General features: G+C 31.1%; 4 protein-coding genes across 6 annotated transcripts in view; 2 read left to right on the top strand and 2 right to left on the bottom strand.

Moving 5' to 3' along the window:
* Positions 1-4,644, bottom strand: part of LOC128387540 (homeobox protein Meis3-like) — a 67,806-nt gene extending 63,162 nt beyond the window's left edge. Inside the window, exons 1-2 of one of the 3 annotated variants that reach the window (XM_053346746.1) lie at positions 4,235-4,644; positions 3,066-3,603 (exon numbers count right to left, since the gene is read on the bottom strand). In XM_053346746.1, the coding sequence (XP_053202721.1) occupies positions 3,066-3,603; positions 4,235-4,377 (681 nt within the window). In that variant the 5' untranslated portion in view covers positions 4,378-4,644. The remainder of the gene's footprint in view (positions 1-3,065; positions 3,604-4,234) is intronic. The other 2 variants (XM_053346744.1, XM_053346745.1) reach the window with 2 other exon arrangements.
* A 444-nt stretch (positions 4,645-5,088) lies between these two features.
* Positions 5,089-7,258, top strand: LOC128387542 (NAD-dependent protein deacetylase sirtuin-7-like). Its single transcript, XM_053346748.1, has 3 exons — positions 5,089-5,293; positions 5,410-5,765; positions 5,864-7,258. Exons 1-3 carry the CDS (start codon positions 5,199-5,201, stop codon positions 6,658-6,660), a joined length of 1,248 nt encoding a protein of 415 aa, XP_053202723.1. The 5' UTR covers positions 5,089-5,198; the 3' UTR covers positions 6,661-7,258.
* Positions 7,259-7,773: 515 nt separating this feature from the next.
* On the top strand, positions 7,774-9,872 carry LOC128387538 (uncharacterized). The gene has a single exon (XM_053346741.1). It carries the CDS (start codon positions 8,117-8,119, stop codon positions 9,632-9,634), a length of 1,518 nt encoding a protein of 505 aa, XP_053202716.1. The 5' UTR covers positions 7,774-8,116; the 3' UTR covers positions 9,635-9,872.
* A 7,222-nt stretch (positions 9,873-17,094) lies between these two features.
* Positions 17,095-19,753, bottom strand: LOC128387539 (5-phosphohydroxy-L-lysine phospho-lyase-like). The gene is made up of 7 exons (XM_053346742.1): positions 19,467-19,753; positions 19,026-19,304; positions 18,883-18,957; positions 18,695-18,788; positions 18,380-18,591; positions 18,068-18,293; positions 17,095-17,959 (listed from the first exon to the last, which is right to left on the bottom strand). The coding sequence occupies exons 1-7, from the start codon at positions 19,541-19,543 to the stop codon at positions 17,483-17,485; spliced, it is 1,440 nt and encodes a 479-aa protein (XP_053202717.1). The 5' UTR covers positions 19,544-19,753; the 3' UTR covers positions 17,095-17,482.
* Between the last annotated feature and the right edge of the window lie 2,913 nt (positions 19,754-22,666).

The following is a 22,666-nucleotide window of genomic DNA, read 5'->3' as shown; positions in this document are numbered from 1 at the left end:
TTTCATCTCTTTCTTTTTGAAATTCGCGCTGTAAAAAAGCTTATCTGCGCATGCGTACATAAAAATCTTTGAGTCAGAATTTCTCATGAACGGCTACTCAGATTTTGTTCGTACTATTTTTCCGTTTTGTAGGATTTTCGGCTGAATTTTTTGATACCTTAACCTCTCATAGAATCCTTGTAGCTTTTGCGTAATCTTTACCCAAAATTTCGACAAATCTTATTCAAGAATGTAGATTAAGTAACAATTTCGGTGAATCGATCAACTCACAATCGTAATCATTTCAATCAAGTCATTTAATCAGCTTGACAAGTTTTCGTTGATTGTCATTGATTTGAAATCCTTAGATTAACAGTTTAACTAATCAAGTTAATTGTTGATGATCATTTTTCCCAATTTTTCTTGCTGATTGTCTGTAAATTGCTGGAAATTGATTCCTGTCATTTTTGATCAGACTCGTTTTCATGTTAATCTGGAAAAATGATTTCAAGGTAAACATGAGATTAACATTCAGATGAATTTAAGATTTTCCTCAAAAAGAAAAACTTTTTTTCTCTTCTTCTTCAGTTGAATATGAATGTTGGATAAACAGGTAATTTCTCAGATGAAGATAAATCATCATCACCATCATCCTGTGTCTCTTTAAATTGCATGGGATGAAGATGAAGATGAACTTTTATCTTCTTTTTTCTTCTTCTCTTTTTTTTGTCCAATTCAAGTGAAATCCTTCAGAAATCATCATGGATCATCTTTTGCTCCTTCTTTTTTTTATATCTTCTTATAAAAAGACTCATAGGGATGAGGAAGATGATGATAAACATGGAAAATAAATTGATAGTGACAAGAGATTGGGGATGAAGAGAAGATAAAATAAAAAAAAAAGTATTCGAAAACTTTTTGGTTCTTCTTTCGACTTAAACAGAGAAATGGTAAAGGCAAAGATCTTAATTCGTGTTAAAATGTAGGCGAATATGAGAATTGATCCTTTCTCATCCTTCCTTCTGATGGTCATCATCATTTCTTAAGCTTCGGATTATCTTTATCTCTTTTCCAAACCTCACAGATTATCAATTGAGAGAGAGAAAGAGAAAGAGAAAAATATGAATATCAATTTCGAATTGGAACTTATTTGTTTCTCTTTTTTAAGTTGTTCTTTTCCTTTTCCTCTTTTTTTTATTGTTTGTTGACTTTTTCCAATGGGTGATAATGATTATGTTAACGATGATAACGATTATCATGATGATGATGGTGATTAAGATTATGTAAGATGATTACTCTTGACTTTTTCCATTGTGATTGTAAGCAAATTTATCACACAAATTTGAACAGGAAAATGTTTGTTACACAATTAAAATACACTTTTCATCCTCATCTTCATCACATTTACTTGTTATGGGAAAAGTTGTGTAGCTTGAACGAAGTGAAGGAAAAAGTGGAAGGGAAAATCATGAAACCCAATGACCTTAGAGCTTGAGGTACACACTGAGAGCGAGAGAGAGAGAGAGAGAGAGAGAGAGAGAGAGAGAGAGAGAGAGAGAGAGAGAGAGAGAAAGATGAGAGAAGAGGCGAAATAGAGAGAGAAAATAATAACGAGAACCAGGTATGACTTCCAATGGTATTCATTTAAGGCCATTTATCATTCGCCATCATCCAAGAAGACAGAATAGGAGAAGACAGTAGAAGAGAGAGACACTGAGAGAGGAAGATAAATTTAAGAGAAAAAATTGTTTTCTTTTCATCTCTTTTCTTCATCGACGATCTTTTCGTCTTCGTTTACCTCGTCTCACGTTTTTTCCTTCAAAACAACAAAATATCTGATCTTTTTTTCCACTTTGATTCCTTTTCCACGGAAAATAAACATTGTTATCGAAGTTAATTCTCATTTTCACCCTACCTTAAAATCATCACCCACCAAAATCATCGAGATGATCAAACAGGATCCGGAAATGATAACTGATCTTTTCCTTATTTATTATTAATATTATTCATGATTGTAAAATTTTCGAGTCAACAACAATTAGAACTTTAAATGAACCAGAATTTTTTTAAACTCTTATTTTCGATGGAAGGACATTCGAGACTTCATTTTTCGACAAGCTTGAAAAGAGAGAGAAAAAGTTTGTTTACTTTGGAGAAAATTTCAAATAAAAAAGTGCCAAGGTTTTCACCTATTCCTTGATCAACTGAATCAACGACAATTAACTTTCGTCTATTATTCAAATTATCATTGATAAAGGATTGGATTATCGTAACAAGGATAAAAATGATCATGATAATCAACATGAAACCTGTATTGAGGAATACAGAGTCAGGATGAAATTTCCGGAAATGAACTGTTCAATAGTAGGAGAGAGATACAGAGACGCAGAGAAAAAGACATGAAAGAGAGAGAAATCTTCTCTATCGTCATCATTATCATCATTATGATGATCATCATCATCTCCTGTTAATATGTTTCCAACCCTATAAATGTCCTATAACATTCACATCACAGAGGAAAAAAATATATAAGGAAAATGATGATGATAATGATGATAAGAGAGAGAGAGAGAGAAATACAATTTATCCAACATTGAGCATGCTATTTGGATTATTTCAAGTTTCCCTGCGTCGTGCTCATCATCATGTTCATCGTCATGTTGATCCTGATTATCAATATCACGTGACCTCCAGGTTACAATGAGACATTAAAACTGATAATTAAGGTAAATCAATGTAAAGAAATTGATCAATATGAAATCAGCATAGAAAATTATTTTATCGTAATGAGAATTTGATTGAGAAAGAAAAAATTATCATTCGAAACTTTTTTTGCAAACTTTTCCGACCAATCAATTGATCAGGTGATGAGAGTTTTTTTTAAAGAAGAGAAGAAAAAATTATAAGAAATTGATTAAGTGTTGAACAATTAAAATTGAGAGATTGACTAAATTGTCTATTATTATTATTGTAATAATCTCAACATAATATTTTATGTTAAGAGTTGAAAATTTAGTGAAAAAAAAGTGAAAGTGATTAATTGATATGAGAATTGGTAATGGTTTTAATGAATTGATTGAATTTACTTTCTTTACCTGATCAGGTGTTGATGCTGAATCTGAATGATGACCAGGGTCAGTTGAACCTCCTCTACCTCCGTTTGATGTTGCACCACGGCCTCCGCCGCCACCACCTCCACCGCCTGGGTCACCACAACCAGCTCCTGCCGGTCCTCCAGATCCATTGGAAGATGAGTTATTATTGTTATCCCCTAAATCAGGTTTTGTATCCCTTTCATCAATAACAAGGTCAATGGGCATTTTACCCTTTAAACAGCTGATATAACGTTGGCAAAAGTTATCACACAATTCATGAACTTTCTCTAATTCCAACAAATGAAATCGTAACACTTGAATCGCTTGGACCATTAGACTGTCCAGCTCAGGATTGGGTACATAATAGGATCTCTCTGAGCGTATTTGCTTAGCGAATACCTGAATATCCTCATTGAATGATTCGGATGAACACACATCACCTCCACTGGACAGTCCAGAATCTCGAGGTGTACAAGTTGCTAATTCACATTTTTCAAAGATGAGTGCGAGAAGTGGGAACAATGGATGTCTAAAAATTGGTAATCGAACCAATCGAAATGTTCAAAGGCGAAAAATATTGAACAGAAACACCGAAAAGTCGATAAAATTCCATAGATGTGTATATATGAATAATATAATTCGAGAAAATTTGAATAGAGAATTTGTTTAGTATCCATTTTGTTTTATTTATTTTTTTTTCGAGAAAATTTGAACATAAATTGAAACGAAAACACGAATTTCCAATGATGAGAATGATGATTATGTTGATCACGATTTTCACGGTAACGATATCGATGATTATGTTGATTGTAATAAGTTTTTGGATAAACATTGATTGTTGATATTTGATGGCCGTTCATTTAATCACGATTAAGATGTTGATTAATTCACAATAATAAACGATTGATAACATTTGGTGAGGAGGAAAAGTTAATAATATGATAATAGTAAGAATAAGAAAAAGGGAAAACAATTGACAAAAAATTAATCCAATTGACAATTTATATTATAGATTAGAATTTTTTTTTTCTTCGAATTTTTCGAATTTTCGTCTCTTCTTATTATTCGAACTTTTCTTCGGCATTTTCGATGTTGTCACATTGTGATGAGATGAGATTTTCTTGTTGGCTTTTCTGTCGATTGATTGAAAACACACTTACCCATAAATTGCATCCTTATCCCGTTTATGTATATCGGCTCCCATAGCATGACCCGCTTGGTAATTATGGACTGAATTTCCATAATTCACCGATGGACCATAGGTGAGAGTGGGCATCGGATCATATGGATGCTCCATGTCCATTACTTACTTGTTTTGTTTTTCGTTCCAGGGGAAAAAAACAATAACAATAACACTTTTTTCACGGGGTTTTTTTTGTCTTTCTTTCTTTTCTTTCTTTCGATCTTCCTCTCTCTCTTTTTTTCTCTTTCTTTCTTTTTGTTCTTCAATATATATAACAAAACTTTTTTTTTTTCCTTTCAAACTAGAACTTGGAACTGAGTTGAGTTCTTACTACTACTGTTTTCTCATTCCATCGACAATCATCATCATTCCCTCATCTCATCTTCTTTTCCTAAAGTTACTCCCTTTTTCCATCTCCATCCCTCGAATTGTGGGCTGGCTTTGGGATGCGCACAAATTGAACCTTCCCTCCCTTTCTCCCGTTCGACTTTTCCTTTACGCTTCTCCAGCGGGTCAACTTTTCCGTCTCTTTCTCTCTCTCTCTCTCCTCTCTCTTTCTCTCTTTCTTTCTCTCTTTTTCCAACAGAAAATATATCAATTAGACTCCACCTTGTTTTCTTTCTGCTCTTTCTCTTTTCCTAATAGTTAGAACTTTTTTCCTTCAACTTATCAGTAATTAACTTCCATCTATTGGTTTCGATTTGAAACTTTTTCTTTTTCTTTAAGTTCGCTTTTTTAAACTAACCGCCAATCTTTTTTTGAGTTTCTCTTTACTTTCGGATAGTTGACTTATTCTCTCGTAGATGGTTCTGGTTGTCGTTCTTTTTTTGTTTACATTTTTTAATGAATGAAATTGTTTACGTTTTGATGAAAAAAAATTCTCGTTGTTTTAATTATGTAATTTAATTAAGAATTAATTTTTTTTTCTTCTTCCATCTCCTATGGCTTCGAGAGTTAATTCTCACTTTAGAAGTGCTCGTTTGAAAAGTAATTGTGATACTCTTGGTATTGTTTCTAATAAGGAAAAAGCTCTTAGGTTTGGAAATTTTTTTCTTCTTCTTTGTTTTGATCAATTAACAGATTGATTAGTGATTAAAGGTTTGTTTCTAATTTAAATTTTTGTCTCTCTTTTATTGGTTTTGTTACTTTTAGATTGAAACAACTTGCCAAGATACTTAAGAAGCAACTGGAAGATCGGAATGAAGAAGATGATAAATATTTAACTGAAAATTCTCATCTTATTCCTTTGGCAGAATTACGGTTAAAGCGAAATGTTTTACTTAAAGAGCGAAACGTTGAGAAGGAGGATACACCCGAAGAATTGAGAGAAAAATGTCAACAATTAGCTGATAATATACGTGAAAGTAAAAGGCTAATTGTTTACACTGGCGCTGGAATTAGTACTTCAGCAAACATACCCGATTATCGAGGTCCAAATGGTGTTTGGAGTCAACTTAATCGAAACAAAGTTCTGGTTAATGTTCCTCTTGCAGATTTAGCTTGTGCTAGTTAGTTTGGATAATTATACATTCGATTATTTTCCGATTGAAAAGTCAATTTTCTAATTCTAATTATTTCTGTTTTCTCTTCTTTTCTCTCACTACAGAGCCAACATTTACTCATTTAGCTTTAACAGAGTTACACCAACATGGATTAGTTAAACATGTAGTATCTCAAAATTGTGATGGTTTACATTTACGAAGTGGATTTCCAAGTAAATCATTATCTGAAGTCCATGGTAACATGTTTCTCGAAATTTGTAACAATTGTAAAAAATTGTATTGGAGAGATTTTGATGTTACAGAGAAAACCTCTTTCCATAGACATCGAACTGGTCGATTTTGTCACAATTGTCCAGTTGAAAAAGGTTTTCTTGTTGATACAATTGTTCATTTTGGTGAAAAGTCACATTTTGATTATCCATATAATTGGTTACCGGCCAGTAAAATTGTTGAATCAACCGACATGATACTTTGTCTAGGAACCAGTTTAGCTGTCCTTCGGCGATATCCTTGTCTATGGCCTAAGAAATCATCATCTTCATCTTCATCTTCATCAACCAATAACAAACTTAAACTGGTTATAGTTAACCTTCAATGGACACCAAAAGATTCACAATCAACTCTTAAAATAAATGGTAAATGTGATGATGTCATGAAAATTGTTTGTGATTTATTAACAATCAAGATACCAGAATATAAACAACACGAAGATCCTTTACTATCAATTTCAATTCCATTGAAATTAAAAGAATCATCAACACATAATCGCTTAAGATTAACCAATCTGGCTAATCAAGAATCTTCATCTAATCAACAATCAACCTCAACAACTGAATCCTGTCAACCAGGTTGGTTTGGTAAAGGATTAAAATGTAAACGTCGATTGAAACCAAATCAATAATCACGAACAATTTAAATTGTCTCACCAAACATCCACGACTATTTTATGATATACAGCCATCGACTTTAAGTTTGCAATCACTTTTAATTTACTTGATAATTAGTCAAATCTAAATCTAATCGGATGACCATTTGAAACGATAACACCAGTTGAATGAGAAGACATTGATTATTATCATATCTTTGGGTTAACTTGATCTCTCATTGATTATCATTATCGTCATAATTGTCGCGAGTAAATTAAAAGTGGTTGCAAACTCAAAGTCGATGGCTGTATATATTTTTTAAACTCCTTTTCCAACTAATTTATTTATGTAAAATGTATTATACACAAATTTTAAACCCGATTAATGTAAATAATCAAAACTAGTAGCAATTGAAAATTTGTAAATCCTCCGACAATGTTAATCAACTCAAATCTCATCGAGTTAATTGTGTTGTTTAAGAGGATTGGAAATCTTTTATTTTCATGTATGATAATTTAATCCATCAACAATTACATGTTTATATCTAGATTCTTAACTACATACTGTATGATTTACACAAATTGTAAAATCACAATCAAATATAATTGTTATTAAAAATATTTCCAAATCAAATTTAAATTTGAATTTAAAGCAAATCAATTTATTGTGATCGATATTATTGTTAAGGTAAACGTTACAGTTGCACTTGGAAAGTGTTGGAATACAATGTTAATCAATTTACCATACTAATCATTAACTGATCAGTTAATTGTTACGGGTACAAGATGGATAATTAGACCGGCCAAAAGCGCACTGATCACAATCCCGTCCGGTGATTCCTCGTTTACATGGACATTGTAATGTAACTGGATCACAATCGTTGGAAGCTGAACCAACCGAATTACATTTACATTTAGTTGATTGTTGGTAACTAATTGTAATTAAAGTTGAACAAATTAAAAGGACCAAGAGAAAACCTTTAGCTGAAACCATATTGGTAAATTGTTGTTGTCGTTGTTGATTGTTGATCAAAGATTCAGAAGTGAAACTGAATTTAAATTGAACAAATTTACTTGAAAACTTTTAGTTTAAATACTTAATTGTGACCATAATTAAACCCTAATCAACATAACTGGTTTATTTTTAACCTTGTAATTGATTAATTGTCAAGATTATTTAGTTTCTTTTTTACTAAATCAAGGTTCAACAATTTAACTAACACCATTTCATTTTGAGTTAATCAACAAACTTTCAATCACCTTAGTGATTAATTGATTTTCACACATTGATGACAATTTATTATTGATTATCAACTGTATATCGTTGATTGTTGATTATTACAAGAAACTTTGATTTTTCTAGTCAATTGATTGTTACCTGTTAGTTAAATCATTGATATTGGATTTTAATTGCGTTAAATTTTCTCAAGCAATTAACATAATCGCCGATACATAACATAACAATAGTGATAAGTTTAGTTAAATCATTTAAATGCTAAATATGTACAAAAAATTATTACCATTGGTAAATAAATTGTTCCCAGTGATTTGTTTGATTGGTTGTTCATTACAGTTAATTGTTATCACTCGTGATTATTTAAAGTTTCCAGTAATTGAATCAATTGACATCTCATTCCCGGTGAGAGTTGAGATTCCCGCTTTTACAATTTGTACACAATTTATCAACGCAATTAACTGGACCTACTTTCTTAATCATCATAGTAATTTAGTTGGTTACCTTAATTGTACCTTAAAAGGATCCAAACTTGATCAATCAAATCAATTGCGATCTTGTTTCTTTGATCAAATAGGAGATTATTATTTCCAATCGTTCGTTGAGAAACATTTTACAATCAATCAATTTTACAAAATGGTAATTAAATCAGAGCAATTAATTACTTCACAAGTATTCTGGTCAGAAAATGGAACCTATGATGGACTACAATTAAACGATCGTGTTAATTGTTATCGTGAAACTTTTCTCAAAGATCCTCATGTTTGCTATCATATAAGATGTCGGAATAAGATCAATCCCAATGAGTCCGTCTATCTTTCTAAAAGTGACCTCAACTATTGCCCATCGATCGGCGGTATTTACAGCCTAGGATTAAATCGAGATCTTTTTGACCATTGGGATCATGCATTTATCTTTATCCATTCAACCAAAGAAAGGATCTACGGGCCTGAGGCCTCTTCGATCTTGATCAATCCGTTAGGTGTACCAACGATTTTCTACTTTTCTTATAAACGATCATCAGTCCAACTTTTATCGGCACCATATGAGACTAATTGTAAAGTTTATCGAGATATTGACCAAGGGATTGAATCGGCTGACCATCTATTTGAAATGTGTATCAACAATCAAACAATTAAACTAAGTAACTTTATCCTCTATCAAACGATTATCAGTCAACCGGATAAACTTTACTATGGATTTAGTAATCGACGGAGATTCAATTACTCTCAACAATTAAGCTCGATTTACAATTATTGCTTTAAATTTCGAGTTAAATCTGAATGTCAACAGAGTTTTTATGTACCAATACTCAATGGTCTTCAAAAGATTGACCCTCGATCGAATCAAAGTTTTGCTCTAGTTCTTGCCCCTTTCGAACCGGATTTAACTAAATCATCAATTCCCAAATTGTCCTCAGTTGATTATTTCGTTTATGTTGGTTCAGTTATGAGCACTTGGTTTGGATTCTCTATTTATAAACATTTCACTCGTTTTTTCAGCAATTTGATTCCAATTTACCAGAATAAAGTTAATTGTGCTCGACAATATCTCTATTCATGTTTCATTGATAAAAGTAATTACCAACAGCACAATTTGTGGATTGATAATACAAAAGATAATCAAACTAATAGATTGAAGGTTAGCAATGAGCCGAATCAGTGGAGAAATCAGTTGATCAGAGAGCGACAATTTATTAATCATTTCCCAGTTCGAGGTTACCGTCCAAAGAAATTAATTGTTTATAAAGTAACAAGAAAGTTTAATTTAAATTAACCATTGTGATTGTAATTATTTTGATCGTTGAATAAAAATAAAAACTCAAATCTTTTCAATTTCACACAATCAAAGCTCATTTTTGATTGGCAACTTTAATCAACGAAACTTTTTTGATTACTTTCTAATTATCGGTATTGATCAATATACACTAATTTTGCCAATCAACACCAATCATTTAATTTGATTATTGATTTCGTTACATTCAATGATTGATCACAATTTTTTTCAATCAATTGCCGGCAAAGTTCATAACTGTAATTAGATGGTGTAAATTTTAATGATTTACTTTGGACAGTGAATAACATGAGATTCAGATTGTTAATCACCACAATTATCATATTATTTTGTGCTATCGGGTGTTTATTACAAATTCTGTTGGTAAGTTCTGAGTACTTACGATTCCGTGTAACAAGTAAAGTTGATTTTTCATTCCAAAAGCGAATCGAGCTTCCTGATTTCACAATTTGTACAGAATTTATTCAAGCAATTAACTGGACTTATTTTCACAACAATCATCTAAACCTAACAATCAACCTTAATTGTACATTAACTGGATCGCTAGACGATCGGATCAATAAATTGCGATCGTGTTTCCATAGCAAATTGACAAGTGTTCAATTCCGAAATTTCATCAGTCAACAATTTACGATTAATCAATTTCACAAGAATATAATTAGTGATGATCAACTATTCACTTCTGTAATAATCTTCTCAAGTGTTGGTTATTATGATGCTTTAGCTAAAAACAATCAACGAAGAGCCAATTGTTATAGTGAAACTTTTATCAAAGATCCTCTTGTTTGCTATCATATTGGTTGTCGTGATAAATTCAACTCGAACAGTCCAATAGTCGTTGATAAAAATGAAATTTATAGCCCGGTAGCGAATACCCTGTACCATGTTGGATTCAATCAGAGTATTGTTTCACAATGGAAAGATGGATTCCTTTTCCTTCACCCGGCGGCATTTTTACCTTACGGGTTAACCTCCAGATCACAGTTGATAAACTTATCGAAAAGTTCAGAGGCTTATTACTTGACATTTAAACGGATTCAATTGAGATATTTACCTCCACCATACGAGACTAATTGTAAAGTTTATCGGGATATTGACCAAGGAATCGAATCGGCTGCACACCTATTAGAAATGTGTATCAACAATCAAACAATTAAATTGGATAATTTTATCCTCCCTCATTCAATTATCCGTAATCCTGGTGAAGTAAAGTACAAATTTGAAAATAAAGGTAAACATAATTACTCAACTGAATTGCAACAAATTTTCGTTGATTGTAACAAATTAATCACTCAACCAGAATGTATAAAAAACTATTATATTCCCGCCATGAAAGGAGTGGAAAAGTTTGGTCCAGCTATTCGGGTTAGTTATGTTCTGGTCATCGCTCCAATCGAACCTAATATCAGGAAAATTTCATTTCCTAAATGGTCATCAGTTGATTACTTTGTCTACATTGGGTCGACATTAAGTCTTTGGTTTGGATTTTACATTTCTGGACATTTACGGCGATTAGTCAATAATCCAACAATCAATGGTCTTAATTCCTGTAATTGTCGTCATCGATCCAATCGTTTATCGGTCCAAGATCAATTTCGCCACTAATTACTTCAGAATCATCGTTAAGTTGTCAATTGTTAATCTGTAAGAAAAAATAAAACAACTGATTTACTTTAATGTTTGTTGTGAATTTGTTTCATTTAAATTCTGGAACTTAATCGAAATTTTGTAATCAAATTAGATTGACAAGTAGACAATCATTTTGATTGATCATCACAATAATTAACTTATCAAAAAATCAATATATTCTGATAAGTTTAACTCTTTATAATATAAGAATAGTGGTTGACAATTATAAAGATTTGTAATATTTTCTAATCAAGTTTTCATTCAATAAATGTGAAAATGTTGAAAACAATTAAGTATTTATCATACAAATTGTTTCTATTAATTTGCACAATTGTTTGCTCATTACTGTTAATTGCGATCACTCGTGAATTTAGTAGATTCTCGGTAACGGAAACAATTAATATACTATTTCCCGATCAATTTGATGTCCCTGGTCTTACAATGTGTGTACAATTCATTTACGCAATCAACTGGACCTATTTTATCAAAAATCATCACAATTTAACAAATGAAATTGGTTGTAAATTAACTGGATCGCAAATAAATCAATCTAATCAACTGCGATTATGTTTCATCAATAGATTCAGACAATCAGGATTTGAAAGTTTCATTGCTGAACATTTTACCATTGATAAATTTTACAAGACGACAATTGATTCCGAACAATTAATTACTGAGATGATATTCTGGAAATCAAACTCATCATTTAATGGTTTACAATCAAATCAGCATATTAATTGTTATCGAGAAACTTTTTTCAAAGATTCAAATGTTTGCTATTCAATTAATTGTCACAATAAAAGGGATCAAAATCAACCGGTTAATTTAAATCGATCGTCTTTAAATTATGGTCCAGATTTTGGTTCACTTTATCGGGTCACTTTCAATCCAGTTAATTTTAACCGAATTGGGAATATATTTCTTTACACACACCGACAAGGTGAATTACCTTATGGTCCACAAAAAGCACCAGCTTTAATTAATCCCTTTAATCGTCCAATTATGTACCGAATTATGTACAAACGGATTAAGATTCACCTTTTACCTCCACCGTATGAGACTAATTGTAAAGTTTATCGGGATATTGACCAAGGAATCGAATCGGCTTACCATCTATTTGAAATGTGTGTCAACAATCAAACAATTAAATTGGATAATTTTATCCTCCCTCATTCAATTATCCGTAATCCTGGTCAAGTAAATCACAAGTTTGCCATTAAAAAAGGATTGGCCAATTATCCTAAAAAAGCAATTGAAATTTTAGACAATTGCTTTAGTCTTATTGTTCAACCTGAATGTAAGAAACGGTATTATGTAACCTATGTTGATGGTCATTTCGGTCAAGGGTCAAATTCTAATTCAAGTTATGCCATGATTTTTGCTCCAATTGAACCTGACATCAGGAAGAAAACGATTCCGAAATTTTCATCAATCGATTACTTTGTTTATGTTGGTTCAATTGTTGGTACTTGGTTTGGATTCAGTATTGTTACCCATTTGCGAAAACTTTCCGCCAATTTAATCACCATCGGTTGGTTTAATTGTGGAAAAAAGCTCAAACCTAAAAGAGATGGAAAAAATTTCCAAAAAATTAATGTCATCAAATTACAATCAACAAAAAGATTCAGTAAACAATTTAATCGTCACATTGTTACTTACGTTGCAAGAGTTGAGATCAATTACCAGACCAATTTTGAAGGCAATGGTTGGTTTAAGAAAAGATATTAAATAAAAGATTAACACTTGACGTGATTAAAATTGAACAGAAATTAATTTTAAAATTAAAACTTTTTATTAAAAAAGTAAACATAAGACACTGACACCTTTTGGAAAATAAGTTAACTAAATGTTAACCAGCGTGAGAAGAAAAAAATAGCGGGAAATTTGAACATGAGAAATTTTTTTTTATTTCATTGATTATCCCAATAAAATCGTTAATTGTTGATTAATAAATTGTTCGAAATATTCAACTATCGATTGGAAGTTATAATAATTGAAAATTGCTCATGCTATTTGAGAGAAAATTTGTTAAAACCAATTTTTTCACCTCTGGTTTCTGGTAAATTGAATGAACGTAAATGAAAATTAAGATGAGATTTAAATTGATTGTTCATAAATTGTTCAAATTGTTTTGTTTAATTGGTTGTTTATCACAATGTATTTTAATCACTTATAAATACTCCAAATTTCCAGTGCAAAGTAACATTAAATTATCATTTCCACCAGAAATTGCGGTTCCCGGACTTACAATTTGTACCAACTTTTTTCACACAATTAACTGGACCTATTTTAAAAATCATAACATCACATTGGACAATTTAAATTGTAAACTAACTGGATCAGAGAGTAATCAAGCGGATCAATTACGATCATGTTTTATCAAAACTTTCTCAACAATTCCATTTGAAAGTTTCATTGCTGAACATTTGACCATCGATCAACTTTACAAGATGACAATTGATTCCGAACAATTAATTACTGAGATGATTTTCTGGATATCAAACTCATCATTTAATGGTTTACAATCAAATCAGCATATTAATTGTTATCGAGAAACTTTTTTCAAAGATCCAAGTGTTTGTTTTAATGTTCGGTGTCATAATAAACACCATCCAAATGAGGCCGTTTATCTGAAGCAAAGTGACCTTACAGACGGACCAAAGATGAACATGATCTTTGAGATTGGTTTGAATCGAACTCATTTTGACCATTTAGATCATGTGTCCATCTTTATCCATCCATCAAATAAAATGATCTACGGGACTGGAGCCGCTTCGGCATCGATTAGTCCTCAAAATAGACCAACTTATTACCAAATTACCTACAAACGAATCGCAATTCAATTCCTTCCGCCTCCATATGAAACTAATTGTAAAGTTTATCAAGATGATGACCAAGGAATCGAATCGGCTGACCATCTATTTGAAACGTGTATCAACAATCAAACAATTAAATTGAACAATTTTATCCTCCCTCATTCAATTGTCCGTAATCCTGATAAAGTTAATTACAAGTTTATTAAATCTACTGATGAATTTAATTACTCAAGTAAATTAAACTCTATCATCAATGAGTGTTCAAAGTTAATCACTCAACCAGAATGTGATACAAACTATTACATTCCCTACGTTGATGGTCACCATTATATGAACAATCATCTCAATTTAAGTTATATCTTAATTACTGCACCAAATCAACCGGATTTAATTAAAATTTCAAGACCAAAATTATCACCAGTTGATTATTTTGTTTACATTGGGTCAGTCTTGACCACTTGGTTTGGTTTCTGTATATTAAAACATTTAAGTTACTTTTTCAACATCTTGATTAAATTCAAACACCCAAAAGTTAATTGTTCAAAATCAACTAATTGAATACATGCTACTTAGTTAACAATCAATATATTGATTGTTAATTGTTTCCAATCCTGATGATGATTATCAACATATTTGTTGATTATAATCAATCAAAATTTTCAACACAACAATTAATTTGTTAGAGCTCTGATTAATTGTGAGAAAATGAAAACTTCTAACTAATAATAAAATCAATTAACTTTCATGATGATAATTAAAATTAACCACTGATTCTGATCAATATTTTGACCATAAAGTTTCAATCAAGTTTAATTATCCTTCACAATATTGTATTTACCATTTAGTGAACAATGAAAATGTTTAATTTAATCAAAAAATTAGTTGATAAATTGTTCATAGTAATTTGTTTAATTTGTTGTTCATTACAATTAATTATTATCACTCGTGATTATTTAAAGTTTCCAGTAACTGAATCAATTGACATCTCATTTCCTAAGAAAATATCAATTCCTGATTTTACAATTTGTACCCAATTTATTGAAACAATTAACTGGACCTACTTTCTCAACAATCATCGTAACCAAACAATTAACCTTAATTGTACTCTAACCGGATCAATAGATGACCAATCCAATCAATTACGATACTGTTTCCACAGCAAATTAGGATATTGGCAATTTAAAAATTTCGTTGAGAAAAATTTTACCGTCGATCAATTTTACAAGTTAATTATCAAAGCTGAACAATTAATTAAAAATGTATTATTCTGGAAATCACCAAGTTCATCATTCAATGGTCTACAATTAAACGATTACTTTAATTGTTACTCTGAAACTTTTATCAAAGATCCTCTTGTTTGTTATCATGTCGGTTGTCGGGATAAAATCAATTCCAATCAATCAGTTTATCGAGATAAGATCACATTAAGATTTGGACAATCTATGGAACAATTTATCAGGTCAATTTACGAAGAGTCTATTTTGACCATTGGGACCATGGGTTTGTTTATATTCACCCTCCGGGCACATTACCTCATGGAAATGGAATCGCCTCTACTCTGGTCAATCCAACCAATCGGTCAAGCATTTATCGAGTTTATTACAAACGGATATTAATTAAGCTTTTACCTCCACCATATGAGACTAATTGTAAAGTTTATCAGGATATTGACCAGGGGATCGAATCAGCTGACCATCTATTAGAAATGTGCATCAACAATCAAACAGTTAAATTGGATAATTTTATTCTCGCTAATTCAATTGTCCGTAATCCTGATCAAGTTAATTACAAATTTTCAGCTCTATTTCATTACAATTATTCAAATGAGATTGATTCAATTGTCGATAATTGTTCAAAGCTAATTAAACAACGTGATTGTTTCAAACCTTATTATTTACCTTATTTTGATGGTCAGTCTACTAGATGGTCAGGTAACAATTTAAGTCAAATCTTGGTAATTGCTCCAACTGATCCTGATATATTTAAATCATCAATTGCTAAATTGTCATCGGTTGATTATTTTGTTTACATTGGCTCAATATTGGGAACATGGTTTGGCTTTTGTATTGTTAAACATTTGGGCGATTTGTTAATCAACCCAATTAAGATATTTAATTGTTCAAAAATTAAGAGGAAAAAATGAAACTACAATTAAATTGATCAATTGTATTAAATTGCAACTTAATCATGATCAATATTCAATGTAGAGGATAATTGAATGTTGCTAATACAATTAAAAACTTACACGAAACCATTTAAAGGGATTTAATTGTACAATTAAAAGGTAAACAAGTAATTAAAGTTAATCTTAAATCAGATTAAACATTTTTCATAAACAATTAATTACTTAATAATAAAGTTAATCACTGATTAACTGTTTTCTTGATCATTATAATCAATGATTAAAAACTCACGAGGTGTTTTTACCGTTAGGATTTTGTAAGCAATTAGTTAATTACTTTGATTGTATGTGATATATTTCAACATAATAACTAATCAATTATACATTGCAATTGGTAAAACAATTAACCAATATAATAATAATAATAATAACCAAATCATGTTAATTGTTGTAATCATTTTGACCTTAAACTGTTAATTGTCTTGAAGTTAATCAAATATATTAACCTTGATAATTGGAATCCAATTGAATTAATATTCAATTGATTCTGAAACTTTTTCAAGTGACAATTAACAATGACCATCAACTAAATTGTTGACTAATCATTTACTATAAATTTGTTATGTAAACGATCACAAGTGATTAGTTTAATTACTCTTAATTCAATAACGATTACGTAAATTGTGATAATTAATTTTTCCTTATACTCATCAAGTTGATTATGATGTTAATCATATTTGTTTTTTCATCAACCGATAAGTAAAACTTGATTGTTACCATCAACAATTAACTAATTTAACTAGGGACAACTCAATGTAATGTCAAAACTAAAATTTGTCAACAATTAGTGAACATTGAATGAGTTACAATTTAAATTTGGGGTTGATTATTTAGTCTTTTTAATTGTAATCAGGAAGGATAAAAATTAAATTGATTGTGGGAATACAATTTTCCCAATGGTGGATAAATAAATTGATAATAATCAGTTGATTATTTTTGGCACAAATAAGAGCAATTAGTTTTGATCTTTACAACAGATCGTTGATTATTGATTAATTAATTATTGTTTTTTGTTGTTATGTTGATTGTTAGATTAATTGTAAACAATTAACAAATGATGATAAACGTCAATGAAAGTTAATGATGATGATGATTGAATCCTAATCGGTTGTAATGGTTATGATGTAAGTTGATTAATTGTGGGATTAATTTGATAATCAACCAATGAATTGATGATTTTAATGAGTTAATTGTTGTGATTGATTAAAACTCCTCACCACTTGGTAATAATGAATCGACACTTGAAATACTGGTCAAGCTACTGGACGATGATGAGATGAAAAGTTTGTCTTCAGATTCAATTTGTTTCATGATGGAGGTGAAAACATTGATCCAATTACGAGCATCGTCAAGGTTAAAGGTCATTGGAGGTTTGAATTTAAGGACATTTGAATATTTTCCTTCGGTGCTCATAATTATTCCTGAATCACGGAAACGACGAACAACCCATTCGGCTAGATGGCTTGCTGGTCGTTTTGATGTTCGATCTCGAACCAATTCAACACCAATGAAAAGGCCACAACCACGAACATCGCCAATAACCGGATAAGAATTGGCAAGGTCATTAAGGTTCTCAATTAGAAAGGATCCAACAATGGACGCTTGACCCATCAGGTTATCTCTTTCGATAACATCAAGAACGGCATTCGCAATGGCCATTGAACATGGATTTCCACCAAACTGTTGAAGGAAGAGAAGATAAAAATAATGAGTCAACATAAATGGTCAACGAGTGGTGGACACATGATGAGAGAGAGAGAGAGAGAGAGTCAGAGGTTTAATACTTACTGTATTGAAGTATTCTGCCCCGAGGCCTTCAAAGCTTGCCGCTATTTCGGGAGTGGTGACCACACAAGAAACTGGATGACCATTACCAATTGGCTTTCCAAGGGTCACAATGTCGGGAATAACATCATTGGAAGGATGTTGAAAGGCCCACATTGAACTGCCGATCCGACCAAAGCCAACTTGAACCTCGTCAGCGATACAAACACCACCAGCAGCACGAACTAATCTGTTTACCATCAAGAGTAAGAATTGAAATAAGAGATTAAATTTTAATTGATTGGTCAAGATTTTTTTTTCTCTTCTTCTTCTTACCTGTAAACCTCTTTCAAATACCCTTTGGGTGGGATAACTTGACCACCACAACTGATCATTGATTCGGAAATGAAAGCGGCGATATGACGACCTTTTTCCTCTGCAGTCTCAATCAAACTGGCCACTTCTCTTGCATATAATTTACCAATTTTCTCATCATCGAAATGTTTATCTTTATTGTATTTACCTCGATAATTGCAAGGTAAAGGAGCCTGAAAATAATACAATATCAAATGTTAAATTGTTCATCATTAATTTTTCAAGAAAATACAATCAAGATAATCAGTCGAATCATCAACAAATTAATCTACTTACAACATGGACCCAATTTTTTTTCTTATGTCCCTTTATCTTGGTAAATTTGTATGGACTTATTTCAACAATATTGGTCAAGTGTCCATGATAAGCACTATTGATATTGTAAAGAAAAAGTATTTAGTTAATTGTGATTGATTTAAAATCGATTGGAAATCAATTGGTAAGATAAATATATCAATACTAACGCATCATGAGTGATGACATCTTTATGTTGAGTGTGGGCACGAGCCAAACGGAGGGCAAGATCGTTGGCCTCAGAACTTTAGAGAGCGAGAGAGAGAGAAAATTAGTTTATTTGATCAAAAGTTAATTGTTGTGAGAAACTTACCCAGAATTAACGAAGTAGCAAATTGATAATTGTTCGGGAAAATATTGGGTCAATCGTTTGGCGTAAACGACCATAGCATCGTGAAGATAACGGGAATTTGTGTAAATCAGTGACATTTGTCGAGCAGCGGCTCGAGTTACATGGGGATTGGAATGACCAACATGAGCGACATTGTTGATACAATCAAGGTATTTATTACCAGATTCATCGTACATGTATTGACCATCACCTTTGACAATTTTCAAAGGGTCATCTTTGAAAAACAATGTACAGGATTTTCTAGAGATGGTCAAGAAAAGTGGACACACAGGAAGGGAAAAAGAAAGGAAAATTTTCAGAAAAATATCACAAAAAACTGGCCATTATTTCATCATAATTTTCAATCACTAGAAGTTAATTATTCAGTCGAAAAGGTGATTTAAATATCGATCAGTATCTTACCCAATATGTTGTTCACGAAGTCGGATTGTCTCATCTTTGGTCAGTGTTTCCAATGGATTGGAAAGATTTGAATTCATGGTTAGTTAACTAGGAAAGAATCACAATCACAATTAAACAATTAAGAGTCTTTGAAGGTGAAGATGATTGTTGGCTTTGGTAGTGGTGATGGTCGAGGTTGAGGTTGGTGATGAAGAAACAAAGATGAATAAAGTTTGTTGATTCCTCTTTGAGAGATCAACTAATTGTCGTCTAAATTGAATTGTGGATCACAGTTAATTGTTGTTATTGTTGATCTGGTTTTATTGATTGCGCAGGATATTTTTGTCCATTGGTGGTTAGTGTGGTAAACTAGTTAGGAGGAGGATAAGAGGATGAGGAGGACCTGAGGGCGGGTGGTAAAGGTGAACACATTGAGTGGTAAGAGGTGGAGTTTAAGGTTGGGATAAGAGGAAAGATCAAGATAATCCATTGGATTAGCATGATACAAATTATCCCCAATGAGACTTGCCCATGAAGGTGGAGTGGAAGATAATTTAATTCAGTTATAGGAAATTAAAAGCCACCGGTGGGAGTGATGATGATGATGATTGTAAGTGATTGAAAGTTAACCAAGTGACAAGAAGGAAAAACTTTTTCTTTTTCTTTTCTTTGGAAAATTATTTAATTATCAATAATGTTTAGGTTATATTAATCAATGGAAAACAATTAACTAGTTGCAATTGTGATACAATCAACGGTTTTCTTATCATCGAATTGATTAAAGTGTTATGATTAATCTAATAATCAATATTGGTTGTGATCTAATGTTGATCAATGTTGATCAAGAAAAAAAAAGTATCTTGAGTAATCCAAATGAATATAAATTGTTATCAATTAACTTTTTCTGTTTAATCAACAATAATCAACAAATAATTGATTAACGATTTATATTTATACCTATTGTATATAATATTATGATTAATATTATGTTGATTGATTAGTTGTATCAATTTGATTAATCAAAAGAGAGGCTTAGATTTTGTTTTTAATTGTTTTCCAATGTTTGTTTGTTTACTTAAGTGGGTGGAGGGTAAGATGTAATCCAAGATAATTAAGTGATTAATTTCAATGATTAAGGTGATTGTGATTAAGGAAAGAGCAGGAAAACTAGAAGGATGGGTTTTCTGTTTACTTAATCATTTGAACTTTGGTAAATTGTTTGGGTTAATTGTTATGGTTAATTGTTTACTGTTGAAATTAACTTTTCTCACTGCATGTTAACATTTACCATCAATATCAATGTTTAGGTTGTCACAATTTAGCTAATCCAGTTTGTCTACCAATTGATTGATGAAAATTCATTTAATCGGTTTGAGTTTAATTTCTCTCTCTTGATTAATTGTGATAATTGTAATTCAAGTTGATTAAGAGTGACAATGTTAATCATGATGTTATGAGAAAAACTTTCAGACGGTAAACTTGAAGTTAATTGTTTATAAATATTAATTGCAATTAATAATTTATTATCATCGTGTTGGGATAATCCCAATCTAATCTTAATCTTTGTGTGTGTGTGTTGTTTATTGTTTGATTTTAATTGTTACAAAATAAACATAATTGATTTACTTACTAGTATTGGAGGTTGGGCTGTTGATTGTTTATTGTGATTATGTTTGAGTTAATTGTTTGTGTTTAAAAATATATATTTTATATTTAATTATGATTAGTGATCAACAAGGTAATTAGTTCAAATTGTTGAGTAAGTTTTACAAATCAGTGGTAATCAATTAACTAGTCTCTAGGTTAATTAGTGAAACAATTAGGAATTAGGAAAAAGGAAGTTTACAATTTAGGTTATGATTTAATTGTAATCAAAGTTTCACAATACAATGATCGGGTTAATTAAAGCTGATTGATTTAGTTTATTCTTGTTCCTCTTCAATTGATTAACGGAAAAAATTTACTCCAATTAATTTGATCATTTTGATTGTTTTCAATTACAATTAGTTTGGTAGTTTTCAATATTATAAATTGTTGTTACAATTAATTGCTTGGTAACTAAATTGTTTCATGCTGAATGAAAAGTTATAAATAATAATGATAAGTTAATCACAATCAGTGAATTATATTGTGTTGTATTGATAAGACGTTAATTAACTAATTGCTCATATGATGGTTAAGATAATTAAGATGATTAGGATTAAAAGAGTTAATTTTTTTTCTTTTAATTTTCCCTTCGGGCTAATTGTCTTAATCTCAAAGTGGTCTTAATGATAATCAACCAACAGGTAGACTTAATTGTTGATTTAAAGGTGAATCAAGTTAATTGACGGTTGGAAATTGTATCAATCCATTTACGTTTAAATCGTTGATTAAACTTTTTACTTCTCAATTGATTAACTTGTTGTTTACTTTTAATTGTGATGATCAAATTGTCCAGAAAATGACCTAAATTTTTAACGACACTAAATCCAAACCAAGTTCCCAATATTGAACCAATTGAGACAAAATAATTAACCAAATTAATTTTAGCGACACAAGTTTTATTAATTTCAGGATCGACTGGGGCAACAATTAAAAAATTAGCTGATTGTTGATCAAATAATTGCTCGTAGCCCATTGAATAAGGGATAAAATATCGTTGATTACATTGAGATTTGTTAACCAACAATTTACATTGAGAGTAAATTTGATCCAATTGATCAGAGTAATTGAATCGTAATCGATTGGAAAACTTGTAATTAAACTTTTCAGGTTCTCGAATGATTGTCTGATAATTAATGAATTTATATTCACTTTTCGTCTTATTATTTACACACTGTTCATATAGATTTGCCCTGGAGACTTTAAATTGTTTATGATAATCAAGACAATCGGTTTGATAGGGTAAAGGTAAAAGGTTAACAATTAACCTTTTATATGAAAGGTAAAATATTGACCCTTCGTTTCGTGAGTTAATCATGATTGATGAAACTTCATCTCCATAGGGAAGTGATAATGGTGAATGAATGTAAACGAATGCATGTTCCCAATGGTCAAAGTAGCTTCGATTGAGAGTGACCTGCATGATGCTACCGATCATTGGTCCATAATTAAGGTCACTTTTCGTTAGGAAAGCGGCTTCGGTTGGAGCGGTTTTATTGCGACAACCAACATGATAGCAAACATGAGGATCTTTGATGAAAGTTTCATGGGAACAATCAATTTCTTTCAATGGATTT

The sequence above is a fragment of the Panonychus citri genome, unplaced genomic scaffold, assembly GCF_014898815.1.
Source record: "Panonychus citri isolate SS breed McGregor unplaced genomic scaffold, ASM1489881v1 Contig00092, whole genome shotgun sequence".
Taxonomy (NCBI): domain Eukaryota; kingdom Metazoa; phylum Arthropoda; class Arachnida; order Trombidiformes; family Tetranychidae; genus Panonychus; species Panonychus citri.
This window is presented reverse-complemented; position numbering and strand designations above follow the sequence as displayed.